Source organism: Mobula birostris, chromosome X (assembly GCF_030028105.1).
Source record: "Mobula birostris isolate sMobBir1 chromosome X, sMobBir1.hap1, whole genome shotgun sequence".
Taxonomy (NCBI): domain Eukaryota; kingdom Metazoa; phylum Chordata; class Chondrichthyes; order Myliobatiformes; family Myliobatidae; genus Mobula; species Mobula birostris.
In genome coordinates this window covers 24,320,686-24,341,750 of record NC_092402.1, presented here as the reverse complement: position 1 = coordinate 24,341,750, position 21,065 = coordinate 24,320,686, and the positions used below count along the sequence as shown (strand labels likewise).

Genomic DNA, 21,065 nt, shown 5'->3' with positions numbered 1-21,065 from the left:
ACTTCGCTACTCTCCGCGCTGTCCTGTTACATCACGCGCCTGTGCAGTCTCGTCCTTCTTGCACTCAAAGAAGTTTTGAAACAAACTGCCTTCCTTCAGAATTCAGCTCCCACACCGCTCTGTAGTCCCGATCCACCCTCTGACTAAAGTAAAGTTAACCGGTCCTTTGCAGCGTGCTTCTCGTCTTGGGAGATGAAAGCACAAGAAGGCATTCTTTTCCAAAATAGCCCGTCTCATCCATATTGAAGACAAGCTCAGGAGGATATTTGTCCTTTTCGATTATGGCTTCAGTGTTGCAGGAAAATCCTGGGCTGCCTTGCTGTCTGCACTAGCTGCTTCACCAGAGATGTGTATGCTGTGGAGGTTACTGCACTGTTTAAATCTATCAAACCAACCTCTCCTGGCTGTGAATGTTACTGTGTATCATCTTCTTGAACGTGATTTAAAGATGTTTCTTGCCTTTTCCATTATTATCAACTGGCTTTGGGGCATGTTTAATTGTGTTTGGTCAACCACCCATATATTTAGTCTATTTTCCATTATTTCAAGCAAGTGGCTGCTTGAATGAGACACCTTTGTTGATGATAACTTTGAGGTAGTCATTGCAGAAGCTTTTATCTTGTCTGCATCTTTTATGATTGTTCTGATCGTTGATGTAGCCAATTTCACAGAGGCACCAACATCAACCTGAGGCTCACCAGCTTCCAAATGCTGTATCCCTTGCAGTTTCACATCCATGTTAGTGCTTTTCCTGGACATCTTAGATGTACTATCTTCACTGGAAGTTGCAGGCTGTTTTCCAGACATTATGGCTTAACAAAAATGAAATTAATTGGCGAGGGATCAAGAATGTTTACACATGTGGGGCAGGCAGTGTGTGAACTAATACATGATTGACTGTGAATGGCTCAGAACGCATGTAAACCGCTCTCATTGGCTGATTGAATGTTTACTGTAATGGTGGCTGCTCTTGAGAAGTTTTAAGTGTTTAGAATGAATTTTTGTCGTTTAAAAAAATGTCAATAAAGAATTGAATAACTGCAATGCACAGTCTGAGCGTATAGGAAATTATGAGGGTAAATGTAAGTAGGCTTTTCCACTGAGGTTGGAAGGGACTACAACTAGAGATCATGGGTTAAGTGTGAAAGGTTATAAGTTTAAGGAGAACATGAGGACTCACCTGAAGAAAAGGAAAGACAAGAATGTCCAACTAGATTTTTAATGTGTAAATTAGATTTTTTCTATTGCGTATTTTAATGAGATGTGTGAATTGGCTTGTTAAACATTCTGTATCTACTGTTAAAATGTAACATTTTGTAATGATTTCCAGCTAATGTACACAAAAACTAATTTTCCCTTTCAGACAAAGAAGGCCCCAACCAATAACTCGAGAGGTTTTGTAAAATTTATTTTGGAACCTGCTTATAAAATTATTCTTCACTCAGAGGGTCACGAGAGTGTGGAATGAGCTGCCAGCACAAGTGGTGCATGTGAGCTCTATTTCAACGTTTAAGAGAAGTTTGATAGGTACAAGGATAGTTGGGATATGGAGGGCTATGGTCCTGCTGCAGGTCAATGGGAGTTGGCAGTTTGAATGGTTTTGGCATGGACTAGATGGGCCAAAGTGCCTGCTTCTGTGCAGTGTTTCTCATGATTCTATGACTAGTACTTTTGCCACCTGCTGATAGTGTGGCATTGCTCTACTAACTTGATCCAACTCGCTTAAAAGGATAGGCAAGAATGTGTAAATAGACTTTTAATGTGTAAATTAGATTTTTATAGTATATTTTAATGAGATTTGTGAATTGGTTTGTTAAACATTCAGAATCTACTTTACCGTTAAAATGTAACATTTTGTCATTGATTTCCAGCTAATATATACAAAAACTATTTTTCCCTTTCAGACGCAAGTTTACAAAGAAGGCCCCAACAAGTAACTCTCAGAGAAGCTTTGTAGAATTTATTTTGGAACCTGTTTATAAAATTCTTTCTCAGGTATGTATTGCAAATTTGTATAATTTGATGTGAGAGTCAATAGGTTGCTAACCATATTAGAAGGAATGTTTTCTTTGGCAAAATACTGTATATGTTAGAAGTCTTGAACAAGAATAAAACTTAAAAGGTGTTCATGTATTTGTGGAAAGAATAGACACTAGCATTCTGCACAAATTTTAGTCGAGGTATAATGTTGGAAGGTGTTGAATCATTGTGGATAAAGCTAAGGAACTTTTCTTTTTAAATCTTTTTATTAATTATTATTGAAAATCAACAACAGAAAAAAATACATCCAAATAATCAAGATAACATATACATATGTAGAGTAAAAGTTAAACTATTAACCAGGCTGAACAGTATATCAATAATAATCAAAAAACAAAGTACTAAAGCTTTTTTTTTCTGGAAAAAAGGAAAGAAAGAAAAAAAAAGGACCCTTACTAACTAAAACAGAGAAAACCCCTAATAACTAAAAAAAAAGGAAAAAAAACCCCATTTGGAGCACAAACCCGGAGCTATACACCATACAAGCTTCCATAAAAAAAAGACATCAAACCGCCAACCAAACTCATATAACCAAGCATCAGAAAAGGACCATCTGTATTGACTCAAGTCAAATGGTAATAATGGGCAAAAGAACCCCACCTTTTCTCGAAGTCAAATTTAGGATCAGAAGTTCGACTTCTAATTTTTTCCAAACTAAGACATAACATCACCTGAGAGAACCATTGTATCAAAGTGGGAGCAGAGACATCTTTCAATTTTAATAAAATAGCCCTTCTGCCCAATAATGTGACAAATGCAATTACGTATTGGTCTGATATAGAAATACCATGAATATGTTGAGGAATTATACCAAACAAAACTGTCAATTTATTAGGTTGTAAATTGATTTTTAAAGCTTTACAGATTGTAGAAAAAATAGATTTCCAAAATTGTTTCAATACAGAACATGACCAAAACATATGTGTCAATGTAGCTATTTCAGTTTTGCATCTGTCACACTGACTATTTACATTAGGAAATAGCTTAGACGATCTCTCCTTCGTCAAATAATAATGATGTACAATTTTAAATTGAATTAGAGAATGACTGGCACAAATCAAAGAAGAGTTAACCAGCTTCAAAATTCGCAACCAATCCTCTGTTATCAAGGTCATATTAAGCTCTCTTTCCCAATCCTGCTTAATCTTAAGTGAAGGATAATTATCCTGTTGTAATAGTAAATTATAAGTTTTCCCAATAAAACCTTTCACTAAAGGGTTCATTTTTAAAATAATGTCTAACAGGTCAGAGTCTTGCATATATGGAAAATTACTTAAATGTTCTTGTAAGAAACGTCTGACCTGAAGATATTGCAAAAAATGTGAGTATGAGAGAGTATTTAGTTACTAATCTCTCAAAGGACATCAATCGACCTTCTTGAAACAAGTCCATAAAGGAAAAAATTCCTTTATTCCTCCAAAGAGAAAAGGTAGGATCACGAAGTGAAGGTTTAAATAAATAGTTTCGATAAATTAAACTAAAAAGGTTAAATTTTTTAAGATTAAAAACTTACGAAACTGGTACCAAATTTGTAATGATTGATTAATCATAGGATTTATATTTAGAATAGAAATTTTGGCTAATTGTACAGGTAAAGGAGCTCCTAATAACGAAGTTAAATGAAATTGTTTCACAATTTTCAATTCCAAATCAACCCAAGATGGTTGTTCCTTTTTATCAGTCCAATATAACCAAGAGCACGCATAACGTATATTAACCGCCCAATAGTACATTCTGAAATTAGGCAAAGTAAGACCTCCATCCTTTTTTTAATTTTTGTAAATGACATTTTCCAATTCTTGGTCTTTAATATTCCAAACAAAAGATGAAATAATAGAGTCAACCTGATCAAAAACTTCTTAGAAAAATAGGAATGTTTTGAAATACATATAAAAAATTTTGGTAAAATCATCATTTTAACTGCATGTATTTGACCTACTAACGAAAGTGTAAGTGGATTCCATCTAGAAAAAAATTGCTTCATAAAATCCACTAAGGGAACTAAATTAGCTCTATAAAGGTCTCCGTAATTTTTAGTGATGATAATACCTAAATATTTAAAGGAATCCGTAACTTTTAGAGGAGTGTTATCATATATAGATGTGGAATCATTTAAAGGAAATAATTCACTTTTATGCAGGTTTAATTTATATCCTGAAAGCAATCCAAATTCATTTAATAATTTCAATAAGCTTGGAATAGATTCTTCGGGATTCGAAACTAAACCAAAAGATCATCCGCATAAAGGGAGATCTTATGAATAGTCCCATTTATAGAAATTCCTTGAATATTTTTAGCTTCACGAAGTGCAATAGCCAAGGGTTCCAACATCAAGTTAAATAACAGAGGACTTCATGGACGTCTTTGTCGTGTACCCCGGGAAAGTTGGAAAAAGGGGATCTACAGTTATTAGTGATAACAGTGGCAATAGGGCTTTTATATATCAATCTAATCCATTTATTAAAATTAGTACCAAAGCTAAATTTCTCTAAAACTTTAAATAGATATTTCCATTCAACTCTATCAAATGCCTTTTCAGCATCTAGAGAAACAACACATTGGGGAGTCTTAGAGAGGGATGAGTATATAATATTTAACAATCTCCGAGTATTAGAAAAAAAATAACGACCTTTTATAAAACCTTCCTGATCCTGAGAAATAATTTTAGCTAGTATGTTCTCCATCAGATTAGCCATTATTTTTGAAAGAATTTTGGCATCCACATTTAATAATGAAATAGGTCCATATGAAGCACAATCAGTAGGATCTTTATCTTTCTTAAAAATTAAAGAAATAGAAGCTTCATAAAATGTGGAAGGTAACAGAAAAGAATCTTTAAGCATTTCCAACATATAAGGAGTAAGCAAATGTTCAAATTTTTTATAAAATCCTACAGTAAAACCATCCAATCCAGGAGCTTTACCAGATTGCATTGAAAGAATAGCTTTCTGAATTTCTCTTTCAGTAACAGGAGCATCAAGAATTTGCTGATCTTCAGTAGATATTCTGGGAAAATCAATCTTTTGTAAAAAGGCATACATATTAGAAGGGTCAGCTGGAAACTGAGATAGAGTTCACTGTAATAGTCTTGAAAAATTTTATTAACATCTTCATAATTACTCGCTAAACTACCATCTCTCTTACGAATTTTTAAAATTTGTCTTTTAGCTCTAACTGCTTTAAGTTGAGATGCTAATAGCTTGTTACTTTTATCTCCAAACATATAAAATTGACTTTTTAATTTAAGCAAATTTCTTTCAATAGGATAAGTTAATGTAAATTATATTGTGATTGAAGTTCAACCCTTTGTTTAAATAAATCAACATTAGGAGAAACTGCATAAGTGTTATCCAGATCTTTAATTAGTTTGGAAATTCTAACTCTTGTCTGTTTCTTAAGTTTAGCCAAATAAGGTATTATCTGACCTCGCAAATATGCTTTGAGTGTATCCCATATAATCAATTTCGAAATATCTCCTGTATTATTAAAAAGAAAGAAATCTTTTATCTGAATCTCTATAAATTTAACAAAGTCTGAACTTTGTAATAAATTTTCTGGAAAGCGCCAAGGCAAGTTTACATTACTAACATCATTTAACTCAAAAGTTAAGCTTAAAGGTGCATGGTCTGAGACTGCAATAGCATCATATTCACATTTCTGGATTTCGGACAAAAATCGGAAATCAGCTATAAAATAATCAATTCTCGAATATTTATTATGAACATGTGAATAAAAAGAATAATCTCTGTCATTAGGATGTAACTTTCTCCAGATATCTATCAAACCATAATCAGTTAAAAAGGAATTAATAAGTGTTGCCGAATGACTCGGAAGCTGCTGATTGGTTGAACTTTTGTCAATCAAAGGGTTTAAACAACAGTTGAAGTCACCTCCCATCAGCAGCATATATTCATTTAAGTCTGGTAATAAACCAAATACATTTTTAAAACAAGAAGGATCATCTACATTAGGTCCGTGTAGATTAACCAGGAAGGGTAATTACAAGGGTAAAAAGACCTTGGATGTAAGGATGTAGTTGACAAATTACAACAGGTGATAGAAAATGCATGCCAAAGGGCAATATTACTATAGTTTGGGGGATTTCAATATGTAGGTAGACTGGGAAAATTCCAGGAGGGGGAATTTCTAGAGTGCTTACGAGATGGCTTTTTAGAGCAGCTCGTGGTTGAGACCACTCGGGAACCAGCTATTCTGGATTGAGTGTTGTGCAATGAACCAGAATTGATTAGAGAGCTTAAGGTAAAAGAATCCTTCGGGGTGGGGGGGCGGGCGGTGATCGTAATAGTGATCATAATATGATTAAATTCCCCTGAAATCTGAGGAGAGGCTAAAGTCAGAAGTATCAGTATTACAGTGGAGTAAAGGGAATTACAGAGTCATGAGAGAGGAGTTTGCCAGAATTAATTGGAAAAGAACACTGGCAGGGATGATGGCAGAGCAGCAGTGGCTGGAACTTCTGGAAGAAGTATTCTAAAGGCAAGATGACACAAACATGGCTAAGAAGAGAAGTCAAAGCAACATAAAAGCCAAAGAGAGGGCATATAATAGAGCAAAAACTAGTAGGAAGTTAGAGCATTGGGAAGCTTTTAAAAACCAACAGAAGGCAACTAAACAGTCATTAAGGTAAAGGTGTAAGCTAGCCAATAATAAAGAGGATACCAAAAGTTTCTTCAGATACATAAAGTGTAAAAGAGGCGAGAGTAGATATCAAACCGCTAGAAAACAGTGCTGGAGAGGTAGTAATGGGACAAAGAAATGGCGGGCAAACTGAATAAGTATTTTGCACTTCACTGTAGAAGACGCTAGCAGTATAGTGGAAGTTCTAGTTGTCGGGCCATGAAGTGTGTGAAGTTACCATAACTGGAGAGAAAGTTCTTGGGAAACTGAAAGGTCTGAAGGTACATACAGTTAAGTCAGAAGTTTACATATACCTTAACCAAATGCATTTAAACTCAGTTTTTCACAATTCCTGACATTTAATCCTAGAAAACATTCCCTGTCTTAGGTTAGTTAGGATCACTACTTTATTTTAAGAATGTGAAATGTCAGAATAATAGTAGAGAGAGTGATTTATTTCAGCTTTTATTTTGCATTTTGGAGATAGTGATCACAATTCTATCTCCTTTAACATAGCATTGGAGAGGGATAGGAACAAACAAGTTTAATTGGAGTAAGGGGAAATATGAGGCTATCAGGCAGGAACTTGGAAGTACAAATTGGAAATAGATTTTCTTAGGGAAACATACGGGAGAAATGTGGCAACTGTTCAGGCGATATTTGCGTGGGGTTCTGAGTAGGTACGTTCCAATGAGACATGGAAAGGATGGTAGGTTTGTAGGCCTCCTTGCTCGCACACACTTTAAGTTCTGCCCACTAATTTTCTATCGGGTTGAGGTCAGAAAATGATGTCAAGTCTGGTTCATCCTTGGGAGCAATTTCCAAATGCCTGAAGGTACCACGTTCATCTGTACAAACAATAGTACGCAAGTATAAACAACATGGGACCATGCAGCCGTCATACCGCTCAGGAAGAAGACGCATTCTGTCCCCTAGAGATGAACATATTTTGGTGCAAAAAGTGCAAATCAATCTCAGAACCACAGCAAAGGACCTTGTGAAGATGCTGGAGGAAACACATAGACAAGTATCTATATCCACAGTAAAGCGAGTCCTATATTGACTTAACCTGAAAGGCTGCTCAGCAAGGAAGAAGCCACTGCTCCAAAACTGTCATTTAAAAAAAAAAGCCAGACTACAGTTTGCAAGTGCACATAGGGACAAAGATCTTACTTTTTGGAGAAATGTCCTCTTGTCTGATGAAACAAAAATTGAACTGTTTGGCCATAATGACCATCGTTATGTTTGGAGGAAAAAGGGTGAGGCTTGCAAGCTGAAGAACACCATCCCAACTGTGAAGCCTGGAGGTGGCAGCATCATGTTGTGGGGGTGCTTTGCAGAAGGGACTGTTGCACTTCACAAAATAGATGACATCATGAGAAAGGAAAATTATGTGGATATATTGAAGCAACATCTCAAAACATCAGCCAGGAAGTTAAAACTCGGTTGTAAATGGGTCTTCCAAATGGACAGTGACCCCAAGCATACCTCCAAAGTTGTGGCAAAATTGCTTAAGGACAACAAAGTCAAGGTATTGGAGTTGCCATCACAAAGCCCTGAGGTCAATCCAATAGAAAATTTGTGGGCAGAACTGAAAAAGCATGTGCGAGCAAGGAGGCCTACAAACCTGACTCAGTTACACCAGTTCTGTCTGGAGGAATGGAACAAAATTTCAGCAACTTACTGTGAGAAGCTTGTGGAAGGCTACCCAAAACGTTTGACCCAAGTTAAGCAATTTAAAGGCAATGCTACCAAATACTAACGAAGTGTATATTAACTTCTGACCCACTGGGAAAGTGATGAAAGAAATAAAAGCTGAAATAAATCATTCTCTCTACTATTATTGTGACATTTCACATTTTTAAAATAAAGTAGTGATCCTAACTGACCTAAGACAGGGAATGTTTTCTGGGATTAAATGTCAGGAATTGTGAAAAACTGAGTTTAAATCTATTTGGCTAAGGTGTATGTAAACTTCTGACTTCAACTGTAAGTCACCTGGAATAAATGGTATACACCCTAGGTTTCTGAAAGAGGATGCTGAAGAGATTGTGGAGGCATTAGTAATGATCTTTCAAGAATCACTAGATTTTGGGATGGTTCTGAAGACTGGAAAATTGCAAATGTCACTCCACTTTTCAAGAAGGGAGAGGCTGAAGAAAAGAAACTATAGGCCAGTTAGTCTGACCTCAGTGGTTGGGAAGACGTTGGTGTTGATTATTAAGAATTACAAATGTTTGTAGGTCTCAGGGTACTTGGCCATGATAAAATAAGCTGTAGTCAGCATGGTTACCTCAAGGGAAAATCTTGCTTGATAAATCTGTTGGAATTCTTTGAAGAAATAACAAGCAGGATAGAAAAGCAGGTTGATGTTGTCCGCTTCGATTTTCAGAAGGCCTTTGACAAGTTGCCACACAAAACTGCTTAGCAAGCTATGAGCCCATGGTATCATAGGGACGATTCTAACATGGATAAAGCAGTGACCGACTGGCAGGAGACAAGGGTGGGAATGAAGGGAACCTTACCTGGTTGGCTGCTGGTGACTAGTGGTGTTCTACAGGAGTCTGTGTTAGGACCGATTCTTTTCACATTTTATGTCAATGATTTGGATGGTGGAATTGGTGGCTTTTTGCAAAGATTGCAGATGATAATGAAGATAAGTGGGGGGTAGGTAGTTTTGAGGAAGAGACCACAGGATGACTTAGACAAATTAGGAGAAGGTGGCAGATGGAATACATGTTAGGAAGTATATTGTCATGCAGGTTGGTAGAAGGAATAAAAGCATAAAATTCAAAAATCCAAGGTGCAAAGCGATTTAGGAGTCCTTGTGCAGGATTCCCTGAAGGTTAATTTGCAGGTTGAGTCTGTGGTGAGGAAGGCAAATGCAATGTTAGCATTCATTTCAAGAGGACTTGAACTTAAAAGCAAAGATGTAATGTTGAGACTTTATAATGCACTTGGTGTATTGAGAATAGTTTTGGGTCCCTTAACTTAGAAAGGATGTGCTGAAACTGAAGAGGGTTCAAAGGAGTTCAGGAAAATGATTTCAGGATTGAATAGCTTGTGATATGAAGAGTGTTTGATGGCTCTGTGCCTGTATTCACCAGACTTCAGAAGAATGAAGGGTGACGTCATTGAAACCTATTGAATGGTGAAAGGCCTTGATAGAGTGGATGTGGAGAAGATGTTTCCAATGGTGGGAATGTCTAAGAACAGAGGACATAGCCTCAGAATAGAGGGTCCTCCTTTTAGAACAGAGATGAGTAATTTCTTTAGCTAGAGAGTGGCGAATTTGGAATTCTTTGTCACAGGCAGCTGTGGAGGCCATGTCTTGATTAAGGCAGAGGTTGACGGATTCTTGATTGGTCAGGGCATGAAGGGATATGGGTGGAAGGCAGGAGATTGGGGCTAAGAGGGTAATGGATCATCCATGATGAAATGGTGGAGCAGACCAGATGGGCCAAATAGCCTAATTCTGCTCCTATACAGTGGCATGCAAAGGTTTGGGCACCCCTGGTCAAAATTTCTGTTACTGTAAATAGCTAAGCAAGTAAAAGATGAACTGATTTCCAAAAGGCATAAAGTTAAAGGTGACACATTTCTTTAATATTTTAAGCAAGAAAACTTTTTTTATTGGTGAACACAGCAGGCCAGGCAGCATCTCTAGGAAGAGGTACAGTCGCCCTTTCGGGCTGAGACCCTTCGTCAGGACTAACTGAAAGAAGAGCTAGTAAGAGATTTGAAAGTGGGAGGGGAGATCCGAGATGATAGAAGACAGGAGGGGGTGGATGGAGTCAAGAGCTGGACAGTTGATTAGCAAAAGGGATATGAGAGGATCATGCGACAGGAGGCCTAGGGAGAAAGAAAAGGGGGAGGGGGGAAAACCAGAGGATGGGCAAGGGGTATATTGAGAGGGACAGAGGGAGAAAAAGGAGAGAGAGAAAAAGAATGTGTGTATATAAATAAATAACGGATGGGGTACGAGGGGGAGGTGGAGCATTAGCGGAAGCTTGAAAAGTCAATGTTCATGCCATCAGGTTGGAGGATACCCAGACGGAATCAGGTGTTCTTCCTCCAACCTGAGTGTGGCTTCATCTTGACAGTAGAGGAGGCCGCGGATGGACATATCAGACTGGGAATGGGACGTGGAATTAAAATGTGTGGCCACTGGGAGATCCTGCTTTCTCTGGCTGACAGAGCATAAGTGTTCAGCAAAACGGTCTCTCAGTCTGCGTCGGGTCTCGCCAATGTATAGAAGGCCACATCGGGAGCACCGGACACAGTATATCACCCCAGCTGACTCACAGGTAAAGTGTCGCCCCACCTGGAAAGACTGTCTGGAGCCCTGAATGGTAGTGAGGGGGGAAGTGTAAGGGCATGTGTAGCACTTGTTCCACTTACAAGGATAAGTGCCAGGAGGGAGATCGGTGGGGAGGGATGGGGGTGGGATGAATGGACAAGGGAGTCGCGTAGGGCAGGGGTTGCCAACGGACAAGAGTAGCAGTCAAATACGTTGTGTTTACCCAGAGAAAGACTACAATGACCACGAAGCCTTGCGCGGGCACCAGTGCGCATGCATATACCTGCCAATTTTTTTTTTCCTGCATATCATTTTTGGCGATTCTGTTCGGGGGGGTGGGGGGCTGTTGATCACGACTGGAATATAGGTGATAAGTGGCTAATACACTCAATTTCGTTTCTAAAAGTGGTTATCTAACGAATTTAATATTAAACACACAGCGCATAATTTCCTCGCATGAATATAGTGATAGGTCAATTATCAGGGGAGGACAGGGGAGCTTGAAGTAAGTGTTGAATGAACTTCCAGTAGAAGTGGCAGAAGCAGGTTTGATATTATCATTTAAAGAAAAATTGGATAGGTATATGGACAGGAAAGGAATGGAGGGTCATGGGCTGAGTGCAGGTCGGTGGGACCAGGTGAGAGTAGCGTTTGGCACGGACTAGAAGGGCAGAGATGGCCTGTTTCCGTGCTGTAATTATTATATGGTTATATAAGTCACTTATAAGTCAATAGCATCATAACATTTTAAGTAACGTTTGGATATTAAACACACAGCACATATTTTCCCCGTATGAATATGTAAAATCATTGCAACACACCAATATCGCTGAATCAGTGGGAGCCCTGGGCTTGTTTCCCTGCAACAAGACGGTCCTATCGAGGGGTGATGGGAGACAGCGTTACTCGAAGGGGGTTCCTGATGTCCAATCCATTCCGCAATTTAGTTTTTGTTGTATTCATTGCAGAAAACTCCGCTTTGCAGAAAAATGTTAGAATTGGAAGCAATGTTTTCAGTGCCTTCGTGTCTATCTCAGGATATTTAGCCTTGACTTAGATCCGGAGATGTTATGTCAAACATACTTTTCAGCCCGCCGTCATTTGCAAGCTTAAGGAGTTGACCTTCTTCCTGCGCTGACACGGATGACGCGCGGGTAATGACCTCGCATGTGTACCGGCTCAACAGTGGGTGTGACAGGGAATGAGGAAAGATGCAGCTGACTCATATCGCCAAATCATATCGTTTCCTCGCGGCCCGGTGGTTGGGGACTGCTGGTGTAGAGAGTGATCTCTACAGAAAGCAGAGTGGGGGGGTGGGTGGAGGGAAAGATGTACTTAGTGGTGGGATTAGACAGGGAGGCCGTTTTGCTGAAAGACAAGGAGATCGTTTCGCTGAACTGACACAGACTGGGAGACCGTTTCGCTGAATACCTACGCTCTGTCCGCCAGAGAAAGCAGGATCTCCCAGTGGCCACACATTTTAATTCCACGTCCCATTCCCATTCTGATATGTCTATCCACAGCCTCCTCTACTGTAAAGATGAAGCCACACTCAGGTTGGAGGAACAACACCTTATATTCCGTCTGGGTAGTCTCCAACCTGATGGCATGAACATTGACTTCTCTAACTTCTGCTAGTGCCCCACCTCCCCTCGTACCCCATCTGCTATTTTTTACAAACCCCATTTCCAGAAAAGTTGGGATATTTTCCAAAATGCAATAAAAATAAAAATCTGTGATATGTTAATTCACGTGAACCTTTATTTAACTGACAAAAGTACAAAGAAAAGATTTTCAATAGTTTTACTGACCAACTTAATTGTATTTTGTAAACATACACAAATTTAGAATTTGATGGCTGCAACACACTCAACAAAAGTTGGGACAGAGTTCAAATAAGATTGAAAAGTGCACAGAATATTCAAGTAACACCGGTTTGGAAGACTCCACATTAAGCAGGCTAATTGGTAGCAGGTGAGATATCATGACTGGTATAAAAGTAGCGTCCATCAAAGGCTCAGTCTTTGCAAGCAAGGATGGGTCGTGGCTCACCCCTTTGTGCCAAAATTCGTGAGAGGATTGTTAGTCAGTTCAAAAGGAACATTTCTCAACGCAAGATTGCAGAGAATTTAGGTCTTTCAACATCTACAGTACATAATATTGTGAAAAGATTCAGAGAATTCGGAGACATCTCGGTGCGTAAAGGGCAAGGTCGGAAACCACTGTTGAATGTGTGTGATCTTCAAGCCCTCAGGCGGCACTGCCTAAGAAACCATCATGCTACTGTGACAATTATAGCCACCTGGGCTCGGGAGTACTTCGGAAAACGATTGTCACTCAACACAGTCTGTCGCTGCATCCAGAAATGCAACTTGAAACTGTATTATGCAAGGAGGAAGCCATACATCAACTCTATGCAGAAACGCCAGTGAGTTCCCTGGGCCTGAGCTCATCTCAGATGGACCGAAAGACTGTGGAACCGTGTGCCGTGGTCAGATGAGTCCACATTTCAGCTAGTTTTCGGAAAGAACGGGCATCGAGTTCTCCGTGCCAAAGATGAAAACAACCATCCAGATTGTTATCAGCGAAAGGTGCAAAAGCCAGCATCTGTGATGGTACGGGGGTGCATCAGTGCCCACGGCATGGGTGAGTTGCATGTATGTAAAGGTACCATTGACTCTGAGGCATATATTAGGATTTTAGAGAGACACATGTTACCATCAAGGCGATGTCTCTTCCCGGGATGTCCATGCTTATTTCAGCAGGACAATGCCAGACCACATTCTGCACGGGCTACAACAGCGTGGCTTTGTAGACACAGAGTGCATGTGCTTGACTGGCCTGCTGCCAGTCCAGATCCATCTCCTATTGCGCATCATGAAGAGGAGAATCAGACAACGGAGACCACGGACTGTTGAGCAGCTGAAGTCTTATATCAAGCAAGAATGGACAAAATTTCCAATTGCAAATCTACTATAATTAGTACCCTCAGTTCCAAAATGATTAAAAAGTGTTATTAAAAGGAAAGGTGATGTAACACAATGGTAAACATGCCTCTGTCCCAACTTTTGTTGAGTGTGTTGCAGCCATGAAATTCTAAATTTGTGTATGTTTACAAAATACAATTAAGTTGGTCAGTAAAACTATTGAAAATCTTTTCTTTGTACTTTTGTCAATTAAATAAAGGTTCACGTGAATTAACATATCTCAGATTTTTGCTTTTATTGCATTTTGGAAAATATCCCAACTTTTCTGGAAATGGGGTTTGTATTTATTTACACACATTCTTTTTCTCTCTCCTTTTTCTCCCTCTGTCCCTCTCACTATACCCCTTGCCCATCCTCTCGTTCCTCCTCCCCCGCCCACTTTTCTTTCTCCCTGGGCCTCTTGTCGCATGATCCTCTCATATCCCTTTTGCCAATCAACTGTCCAGCTCTTGGCTCCATCCCTCCTCCTCCTGGCTTCTCCTATCATTTTGGATCTCCCTCTCCCCCTCCCACTTTCAAATCTCTTACTATCTCTTCTTTCAGTTAGTCCTGAAGAAGGGTCTCGGCCCGAAACGTCGACTGTACCTCTTCCTAGAGATGCTGCCTGGCCTGCTGTGTTCACCAGCAACTTTTATGTGTGTTGCTTGAAATTCCAGCATCTGCAGATTTCCTCGTGTTTAAACTTTTTTATTTCTATCTTTTACAGTTTCAAAATAACAAAAAAGGAAAAGGGCACGAAGCAAAGGTTTGGGCACCCTGCAAGGCAGTACTTAGTAACACCCCCTTTGGCAAGTATCACAGCTTGTAAATGCTTTCTGTAGCCAGCTTAAGAGTGTTTCAATTCTTGTTTGGGGGATTTTCACCCATTCTTCCTTGCAAAAGGCTTCTAGTTCTGTGAGATTCTTGGGCTGTCTTGCAGGCACTGCTCTTTTGAGGTCCATTCACAAATTCTCAATGATGTTTAGGTCAGGGGACTGTGAGGGCCATGGCAAAACCTTCAGCTTGCACCTCTTGAGGTAGTCCATTGTGGATTTTGAGGTGTGTGTAGGATCATTATCCTGTTGTAGAAGCCATCCTTTCAAGATTCAAAGATTCAAAAAACTTTATTGTCATTCTAACCATACATCAGCTCTGCAGGGCAGAATGAGACAGTGTTTCTCAGGGGCAGTGCAATTATAACATAACAAATGCAACACTAAATAATAAACATAACAATAAATAGTAAAACACAACCGCCACATCCTCTTTTCATCTTCAGTTTTTTTTTACAGGCGATGTGATGTTTGCTTCCAGAGTTTGCTGGTATTTAATTGAATTCATTCTTCCCTCTACCCGTGAATGTTCCCCGTGCCACTGGCTGCAACACAAGCCCAAAGCATGATTAACCCACCCCCATGCTTAACAGTTTGAGAGGGGTTCTTTTCGTGAAACTCTGATTCCTTTTTTCTCCAAACATACCTTTGCTCATTGCATCCAAAAAGTTCTATTCAGAAGGTTCAAAGGAACATCTAAACAAGCCTGATGCATTTTTGAAACAAGTCCTGTGGACTGATGAAGTTAAAAGAGAACTGAAGGTTTTGCCATGGTCCTCACAGTCCCCTGACCTAAACATCATCGAGAATCTGTAGATAGACCTCAAAAGAGCAGTGCATGCAAGACGGCCCAAGAATCTCACAGAACTAGAAGCCTTTTGCAAGGAAGAATGGGCGAAAATCCCCCAAACAAGAACTGAAAGACTCTTTCAGTCAACAACTGGTGACAAAAAGCGTTTACAAGCTGTGATACTTGCCAAAGGGGGTAACTTGTCAGTACCCCTAAGTACTGACCAGGCAGGGTGCCTAAACTTTTGCTTCGTGCCCTTTTCCTTTTTTGTTATTTTGAAGCTGTAAGAGTTGGAAATAAAAATTTTTCTTGCTTTAAATATTAAAGAAATGTATCATCTTTAACTTTATGCCTTTTGGAAATCAGTTAATCTTTTACTCGCTTAGCTATTCACAGTAACGGAAATTTTGACCAGGAGTGCCCAAACTTTTGCATGCCACTGTATCTTATGGTCTTACTTGGATGAAATTTAAAACTATGCAAGTAAAGACTGAACATCAGTGAAATCTGTAGCTGTTTTATTTAAATAGACAAATTGAGCAGCACAGTAACACTGCAGGTGGGGTACCTCCAGTGAACTGGGTTTATTTTTGATCTCTGGTGCTGCCATGTAGAGATTGCACATTCTCCCTGTGACCATGTGTCTTCTGCCTGCCCCGGTTTCCTCTCTCATCTCTGATAATCACTTGATGGTCCTGCAACCATGAGGTGAATTGTATCCTGCAAGTTACCCCTAATGTGGTTGGCTGGTAGAAAAATCAGGCTATGTTAATAGACACGTGTAAGATAGAATGCAGGGAAAAGTGGGGAAATGGGATTAATCTGAGAGCTGGTACAGATGGGACGTAAGGTCCCTTTCTGCTAAAGGAAGTTAGGAAATGATACATGGAAATGTACAAAAAAGCAATATTTATGCCAAATGTGATAGAAATAAGACTAAACTTTCAGTTTTTAACTTTGATATAGTTATTGTGAATACTTCCAGTTTGTGAATCCTCCTATTTGGCCAGAATGTTGTCAGTGATGCTGATGAACTGGAATGATGTATCCAAGAATGTTGTCACTATACATACTTTTGGAGGCTTTTTTTTTGCGAACCTCCCAAACTAAACATAAAGTCATATTGTTTAATTTACTATTCATGGTTAGAGATTTTAATGGTGCACTTCCTGGTGCTTTTGTTTATTGATGACACTTCACTCAAAATAGCAAGCAAAAACCTTTTCTCTGACCTTCAGATGTCTACAAAATGTAGAATCCAACTTTTCATGAGGAAATGAACTTTGTCCTATCTCATAAATGTTGTTATGCTGTTCGTATTATGTTATTTCTGTACTTTAAGCAAGTAATAGCAATGTGTAGTCAGTGTTGAGAAGGTGAAGTGGGGCTAGCAGATGCAGCAATAATTGGAGCAAGGTAGGAGAAGGGGGAGAAACGGGCAAAGAAATGGCCTCAATGGGGAGGAGAGACAATATCAAGAAATCATCTTAAATGTTATTAGAAGCTGCAGGATTATAGATATTGTGCTGAAGCTGTTTGTATGAACTCTACAGGTTGTTGGTGATGTGGATACTACTTTGCCACGTACATTAGATGAGCTCGGTATTCACTTAACAAAGGAGGAGTTAAAACTTAATATCAGGCCCTTGCTTCGACTGGTCTGCAAGAAGTTCTTTGGTGACTTTACAGGTAATTCACTGGTGATATGCTTAAGATGCAGTAGGCATTTTTTTTAGTGTATTTCTTTTTGCATTGATTAAAATATGAATGGAAAGGACCTTCAACAAAATTGATAGAAGGTTAGAGGAGAGTGGAGAATATTTTTTGACTCGAGTAATGGAGCCAAGAACCCTCAACTCATTAAGTATTGGCAGAAGACACCCTCAATATTTAAAAGAATACAGCCGGCCCTCCTTATCCGTGAGGGATTGGTTCCGGGACCCCTCGCGGATACCAAAAAAGCACGGATGCTCAAGTCACTTATTCAACCTGTCTTAATGCGGTGGACCTTAGGACCCAGTGGAACCCCGGACCTTATTTAACCTGTTTCAGTGCGGTGGACATTAGGACCCGGCGGAGGAGCTCTGAATCCGCAGTGTTTCTGTTCTTGAAAATAATCACGATCACGATTGAAAATAAAGTGGAAATAATAAAGCAATCAGAAGGAGGTGAAATGCCATCGGTCATTGGAAAAGTGTTAGACTACAGTCAGTCAACAATTGGAACAATTTTAAAGGATAAAGTGAGAAAGGGCCTGTCCCAATGAAAGCTACAATTATTACTAAACAGCACAGTGGTTTAATTATTGGGTTTTGGGTTTTTGATCCTCCAAATCAACCCGGCACGGATGGAGAGTGCGCTCGGGAGTGGTCTGTCACTGGATCGAACTCGGGAACTTCCATTCCCGACCCGGCGCTGAAACATACGTTTCTTAAGTGTTTTATATGCATAAAAGGTAAAATATATACTATATACTAAGACAAACGTTTGACTAACTGACGCTAAATAATATCGGATGTACCTGTTCTGACTTACTTAGTAAGAGAACTTCCGTTTTTTTCGATCCCGATCCACGATAACCTATGCACATCCTCCTGTATACTTTAAATCATCTCTAGATTACTTATAATACCTAATACAATGTAAATGCAATGTAAAATAGTTGTAATACTGCATTGTTTAGGGAATAATGACAAGAAAAAGAAGTCTATACATGCTCGAACAACAAGTGCTGGAAGAGCACTTCCAGGTTTTCTCGATTCGCTGTTGGTTGAATTCGTGCATGTGGAACTCGCGGATAAGGAGGGCCGACTGTAAATATTTAATGGGTGTAATGTACAAGGGTGGTGATAGTAGAGTTAGTCTAAGTTGCTCTTTTTCATTTGGCAAGGATGGAATGGATTGAATGGAAATTGTTGTAACTTTCTGCTTTCTATGTACATAAATGTGCTTGACATAATTAAAATTGAAGAAGCTATAATATTCAGAATGATTCAAATGTCTTGAAAGGGTAATCTTCATAAAGTAGCTGAAAATAGTATTTTTAGTTTGAACAATATAACCTAGTTCTTGTATCTTTTAGTTTACATTAATTGAGTTACGACAGAGTTATTGTAGAAACCCCCAAGTTTTAAAATAAAAATTATGGAAGAGCATTAGATGCTGTCTTAAACAGAGCTGTTACAGGAAATCGATGGATAGTTGGTTAAATAGAAAGCCTTAAACTGCCCATGTGTGGCACTTTGAGATAAAAGCTGGGAGGGTTTGAATAATTCGAAGATTTGACTTAGAAGTTATGAGTTATAAGTTCAAGTATCCTGTATATTTTGTATTAGTAGCTATAAAAATTCTGGACATGTCACAGTTAATATTGCTATATTAACTTTATACGTTATGGTGGCAGTAAAAATCAGATAGAGAGCTTTATCTCTGTGTTATTTGTATTTTGTAAGAAATTTAAAGAATAGCTATAACCTACTTAATCTATTAGAACCTGCATGTAAAGTCAATTTGAACAAATTGTTGCAATGAAAGGGACAATGCAGCCTTTTGTTTTCACAATTTATTGCAAATATTATTACATCTTTAGAAGAGACTTGCTAAAGACCCATGATACCAAATACAACTTTTCTATAGGTTTGGTGGATATGTGTGTACAGCATATTCCATCACCTCAGTCGGGTGCAAGGAATAAGATCGAGCATACTTACACAGGCAACCTGGATTTGGATCTTGGTGAAACAATGATAGAATGTGATCCTGATGTAAGTAAAATTGTTTGAAGTATTTTGCTTGCAGGCTCATGAGGGTGGGCTGATTCCATAACCATCATCAATGACTCACTTGTCAAATAGCAGCAACAGTGAACTAAACTATTTAGCATTTTATTGTTGACTAATAAAAGACATTGTTTTGTAATTTGGGAAGATTTAAGCATTCTTGTGTTCATTTAATTAACAAATGTTTCTTCTGTTTATATTAATCTAAATCTACAACGATAGAACTGTTATGTATAATGCCGGCACTTTTTTCTTTACATAGGGGCCTTTGATGTGCCACACAACTAAAATGTATAGTACGGAGGATGGTGTCCAGTTCCATGCATTTGGCAGGGTGTTAAGTGGAACTATTCATGCAGGGCAGCCAGTGAAAGTACTTGGAGAGAACTACACATTGGAAGATGAAGAAGATTCACAAATCTGCACCGTGGGACGGCTCTGGATTTCAGTTGCAAGGTCTTTATTAGCAATGCTTCAACCAATCCTTTGGATAGGTATCTGAACTAAGTGGAAAATTCTAACATCATTGTTCCTTGAAGATAAGCTGAATTATTTAGTTTTTCCTTTAATAAGGGGGCTCATAATACCTACTACAATATTTCAAATGGAAATTAGGCTGAATACAATTAATAAAAAAGCAAGTAAAGAGAAAAATAATGTTTGCAAATAGTATGAAACTAAAATAGCAATTAATTTGGGGATCCCAATAATCTTTTCATCTATCCTTAGCAAAGGTAAAGATGAGCTTTATTTGTCACATGTGCGTTGAAACACATTGACATAATTTGCGTCAGCGACTCAACACAATTTGAGGATGTGCTTGGGACAGTCCGCAAGTGTAACCATGCTTTTAGTGCCAACATAGCAGGCCCACAGCTTATTGTATGTATTTGGAATGTGGGAGGAAACTGGAATGCCATGCTTTCACGGGGAGAACATACAAACCCCTTACAGACAGCAACAGAATTGAACCCTGGGTCACTGGCGCTGTGAAGTGTTATGCTGGCCACTACCTTAACCTGCAGCCCATGTAGTAAGAGATGAAGTGGGATCTATTAGGAACAAAAATGATATATTTTGAGATAGCGGGCATGTCTTGAGTGCTGATAAATACCCTGCATAAGGGAGAAGATGCTGCAAGACATTATCTGGATCATATTTGTGAAGGTAATAAAACTAGTAATTGCATTGGAAAGGTTCTGCTATACTTAAAACAAGAAATAAACAAGAATAGGCCATCCAACCCCTCTTGACAGGTCTGTTCTTCAGTATAATTATAACTGATCTTTTAACTCGATGCTACTTTTCTCCAGTAACCCCCATTTTTGATTCTCCTAATATACAAGAATCAGTTTCTGTTCAATATCAATTTCTCTTCCTAAATATCTTCCTCTTAAGCAGTCCTTTGCTTCCAATCCAATTCTGAAGTGACTGTTCAGGTAATAAAGTGACAAGGAAGTTCTTCCACAGTGGATCAGGAGATGACTGATGTTATGGGTGGGTGGGTTAATTATGACATGTCCATCTTTTGTGCTAGACTTCTGTGTGCTTCTGACACATGGATCTGAGGTTCTCTGTGCCATGCCAGATACTCCCACTGACAAAGAACTTTCAAGGACCAGGAGTCATTTCCCTGGAGTCATTTGGGACCTTGCATCTTTTCAAGGAGGTTGAAAACATGCTTGAATCATTCCATCTTTCCACTTAGTAATTTCTTCC

At 38.9% G+C, this 21,065-nt stretch overlaps 1 protein-coding gene across 3 annotated transcripts in view; it reads left to right on the top strand.

Annotated features, from left to right (window-relative positions):
* Positions 1–21,065, top strand: part of eftud2 (elongation factor Tu GTP binding domain containing 2) — a 97,435-nt gene that overhangs the window by 44,406 nt on the left and 31,964 nt on the right. For all 3 annotated transcript variants that reach the window (XM_072249681.1, XM_072249683.1, XM_072249682.1), the window contains exons 13-16: positions 1,905–1,995; positions 17,121–17,256; positions 19,204–19,331; positions 19,609–19,802. In XM_072249681.1, coding sequence (XP_072105782.1) covers positions 1,905–1,995; positions 17,121–17,256; positions 19,204–19,331; positions 19,609–19,802 — 549 coding nt within the window. The remainder of the gene's footprint in view (positions 1–1,904; positions 1,996–17,120; positions 17,257–19,203; positions 19,332–19,608; positions 19,803–21,065) is intronic.